Source organism: Nestor notabilis, unplaced genomic scaffold (assembly GCF_000696875.1).
Source record: "Nestor notabilis isolate BGI_N333 unplaced genomic scaffold, ASM69687v1 scaffold7826, whole genome shotgun sequence".
NCBI classification, from domain to species: Eukaryota; Metazoa; Chordata; class Aves; order Psittaciformes; family Psittacidae; genus Nestor; species Nestor notabilis.
In genome coordinates, this window is record NW_009934229.1 from 33,939 (window position 1) to 38,048 (window position 4,110).

Sequence of the window (4,110 nt, forward strand, 5' to 3'; positions counted from 1 at the left end):
GTCCCGGGGAGTGTGCGGAGGCGCTGGCACAGGGTGCCCAGAGAAGCTGTGGCTGCCCCATCCCTGGCAGTGTTCAAGTCCAGCTTGGACACAGGGGCTTGGAGCAACCTGCTCTAGTGGAAGGTGTCCCTGCCCGTGGTAGGGGGCTAGAACTGGATGAGCTTTAAGGTCCCTTCCAAGGGGAGCTCAAACCAGTCTGTGATTCTCTGAAATGGCATATACAACCCCCAACATGCTGCTGATCTTGCTGGATAGCAGGAGTAAAGAAAGGACAGCAAAGCAGTACTATTGCTCTGTATGATGTGCACCAAAAAGGTTTGTTATTGTTTATTCTCTGTGAGGAAGCTGAAAACAATCTATAGAAATTCCTTACTGAGAGGAGGTTTTTTGTATCTACTTTCTAACCTGGAACCAGTTTTTAAATTCCAAGTCATGCCATATATTCACTGCAGAGATTTTGAGCAGATAAATGAAGAAGGTATTGGAGTGTCCCAGATACCACTCCCACCCCTGGGTAGTAGCTCAGCAAGCTGCTGTATGACAACCCGGAGCACATCCACCAGCCTCAACATTCCATGCCTTCCCCTGTGGTTTCTGCTCTTATTATAGACTCCCTCTGCCAGAAATCACTCTCATTTAGGTTGAAAAGGTCTTCTGGAAGTCATCTGCTCCAAACACTATTTAATTCAGTGCAATTTCTTTCTTTTTCCTTTTTTTTCCTTTTTGGTAGATGTAACTTAAATGCTGTTTTGGTAAAATTCTCCTTGCTTAGTGCAAAGGTAATAATGAATGCACATCCCAAGAGGAACTTAGGTCCCCTCTTGTAAGACGATAGTGAAAAGGAAAACCAATTGAAAGATAAAAAAGTAGATGTCTCCAAATGTTTTCTTTGTCAATTACATCAAACCTACCCTTAATAGTAAATAAAAGGAGTTCTGAGAGTATGATTTTGTGTAAAATACTCATTTAAGCCTGCTACAGAGCCTGTACAAACACTAAGATGCAAAACTCCTCAGCACAGCCTGTTTGAAAACACCAGCTCATGTTATTTGAGACACAGCCTCATGCCACTGCGCAGAGTTACCATTAAACCAGGGCACTGCTGCTTTTAATTAAAATGTCTCCTATCTGGCTCTTCTGCAATTTATGGAGCATGTCAGATCTTGAGACTTTTGATCATCTTAGGAGGAGTGAAAAGGTTGCAAAGGCCTTCCTCCAGAACTCGCTTATCATCGAAGAGGACATCATAAATTCAGACAGCTTTATGGGAACATGGTTTGCTGCAGCCATTGCTCATGCTCCATCAACTTTCAAGACATCTTCAAAGCCTTTATTTCATGGGGTGGAGTTGGCTGCTACTAAAGCTCTTGGCTATTACATCTCTTAAGCTGAAATTTGCGTTAAGTTTTGGGGCATTATATTCATAGGGTTTGTAAGCAAACATCCAACTGCTACTTTCAGCCTCTGAACAGAGAAAATGCCTGATTTGGGGCTGCAAATTACAGTTACATTAACAAAGCAAATAACATGCAGAATATAAAATTATCCTTAACTTGGGTTGTGCTTAAAATCTATGCTAAATTAAAAGGGAAAGAAATAAAATACTTGTGATCTTTGTAAGACTAAGGGGAAAACCTGTGGTCTCATATGCCAGGAACAGCTCACAGGTTATTTTAAATGTCTCTTTATTTTCATTGGGGCAGCACTGCAAGCTCATAGCAAAGCACAATCCTACCAGACTGTCAAGCAAAGACTAAGAAAGTGCTTTTTTTAAAAAAGAAAGAAAATTCCTCTTATGAACTAGAGTATACAAATACAATGTTACTGCACCTATTTGCCAAATGTAGACGCCACTTCCACAGAGCTGACATAAAGGTACCACTTTGTTATGGCATTTGTTGGATTCTTGTTACCTTGTATTTCAGTAGGTATTAAAAAAAACCCTGAGGCTTATCCTTTTAACTGTTCTGTTCACCAGAAATAAAGAAGAAAAAAGAAGGCAAGAAAAAGAACATCAGGTTTGACGTAGGATGACAAACCAGCGGGAAGGTACACAGAGTACTCAGCTCATTTGAAAAATTAATGGAAGCACTTTGTGTGATCCTGTTCTGCTGGGGAAAAAAAAAATAGAAAGAAAAAGATTTAAAAGCAATTCTCTAAAATAACAACAAAGTCCCAGCAAGAGCTCTCTCAGCTAGTTGCAGAAACCATACACAACCCCTGGAATGCTACTTCTACTCTTGGTTTTTCCAACTGAGTTAATCAACCTGGACAAAAAGCAGAGTTAACAAAGCCCTGCTTATTTAAAGCCAGTTTGAGTCCCTTCGCGACGACCTGATGCAGTGAAAAGTGTCAAAAGCCAAGGAAAAGCCAGGCTTAGGCAAACCCAGCTGCAGGTTTCTTCCTCAGGCTTCAACCACGCAGCACTTCTGTGGCAGCCCTTGCTGGGGCAGGAAGGTTTGAGTCAGAGCTGCACATCGCAGAACATTGGGTAGCAGCAGAAATGCTGAGATAAAGTGTGGAGAACCACACTGGAGACGAGCATCACTTGTAATGAGGGGGAAAGTGGCTCTAATTGCTCAGGGCTCGGCTTAAAGAGAGACTTCAGGGCAGAGACAGAAGCATATGGGGAATTAGTGATCAAGGCTCCATCGCCTCTGTAACACCCACGGGGCAGCTGGAGATTAAATCCCCCTTGGGACTGAGCAAAGCCAGCTTGCTCCACCTCTGCTTCCCATCATAGGCACCAGCCCCCTAATCCAGCCTAGCTAAAACATTCCCCTTTCCTGCCTTAACTCCGTCTCTTAAGAGGAAAACTTCCATTTCAGCTTAATTATAAAGTTGACATCCTAAGGAGAGCTCAACACGCTTGAAGCCAGCCCAGGTGTATTCACACCTCAATGTACAGCTCAGATACACCAACATTTTCATATCACTGGATTTAAATACGCTGAAAACATTTGGGATTTTTTTTTCCCATCTCCATTTTGGGAAAAAATACTGGTCCAAAAAATTAACCTTTGTGTACCCCCTACAGCAGCCTGCTCAGGCTCCGTGTGGTGTGCAGATATAAGGATGCACAGCATCTTCAACCTGATGCCACTCACCCTCGCACAGTGCCCGTCTCCTGGTAATTCACTTGGATAAATTTGCCGAAGCGACTGGAGTTGTTGTTATGGGCTGTTTTTGCATTTCCAAAAGCCTGTGAAGAGAGAGAGATGCCATCATTACATTGGAAAAGCCACCACCTGACCTTATTTACATGCACATCACCAGCAACTCAACTCTGGGGCTCTGCTATCACTGTAGAGTTAATGAAAAGCGTATGGTGAAAGTCAGTTGAATGGTCTACAAAATAATATGATGAGCTTCTGGGGACCGTATTCATTTAGAGTTTGGTATTCATGAAGGGCAGATAAACACTGTTTAAAAATGAAGTGTTAGCTGTACAAGAGAGATTTAATAGTAGAAGTTATTAGAGGCTGCATTAAGGCTGTGCTTCATTTATTTAAATAAATAGAAAAGTACACTGCTCCGACAAGACTCTCAATTCTAATGAGCTAGAGGAAGCTGCTTTTTAATTATATATGGAATAAAGGGGGGGGGGGGAAAAATGCTTTGAAGGCTGCTCAGATGTTAGACAATGTCATATATTGCACCAGCATAACCCAGAGTATTTTCAGCATTTCAGACACTGCGATTTCGATTTGCTGCTGTTGCTTTTCCCCAATCAAAATGCTTTTAAGTCTTTATTATGCAAAGCCTTTATTAAACCCCTGCCTCAGTGAGGCACCTCATACATGGAGTCATTTATTGCCATTTAAAAGAAACCTCTGAAGAGAAGATCTACTGGGAACCTGTGAGAATCAACACTCAGCTCCTCTGAAAACTGGTATTTCCAATTGTGCCCAAATGACTCTAATAATAATCCAGCCCACAGTGACAGGATTTGTCAAGCTGACAGCTCCAATTAATGTTTCATTTATAAACCGGTTCTGAGAATCATTCACCTTTTCTTCTCAGCCAAACTTATTTAAGGTAATTATACACAAGATAATTTCTAATTGTTGTTTGTGCATGGACATTTTGTGCTGAGGCTTAATATTAGAG

The 4,110-nt window shown here is 41.8% G+C and overlaps 1 protein-coding gene across 1 annotated transcript in view; it reads right to left on the reverse strand.

Moving 5' to 3' along the window:
- The window catches only part of LOC104407840 (unconventional myosin-IXa-like), a gene marked incomplete at both ends in the record, with an annotated part of 23,579 nt that extends 20,377 nt beyond the window's left edge, over window positions 1-3,202 (reverse strand). The window contains one exon of the mRNA XM_010017226.1: window positions 3,108-3,202. Coding sequence (XP_010015528.1) covers window positions 3,108-3,202 — 95 coding nt within the window. The remainder of the gene's footprint in view (window positions 1-3,107) is intronic.
- Between the last annotated feature and the right edge of the window lie 908 nt (window positions 3,203-4,110).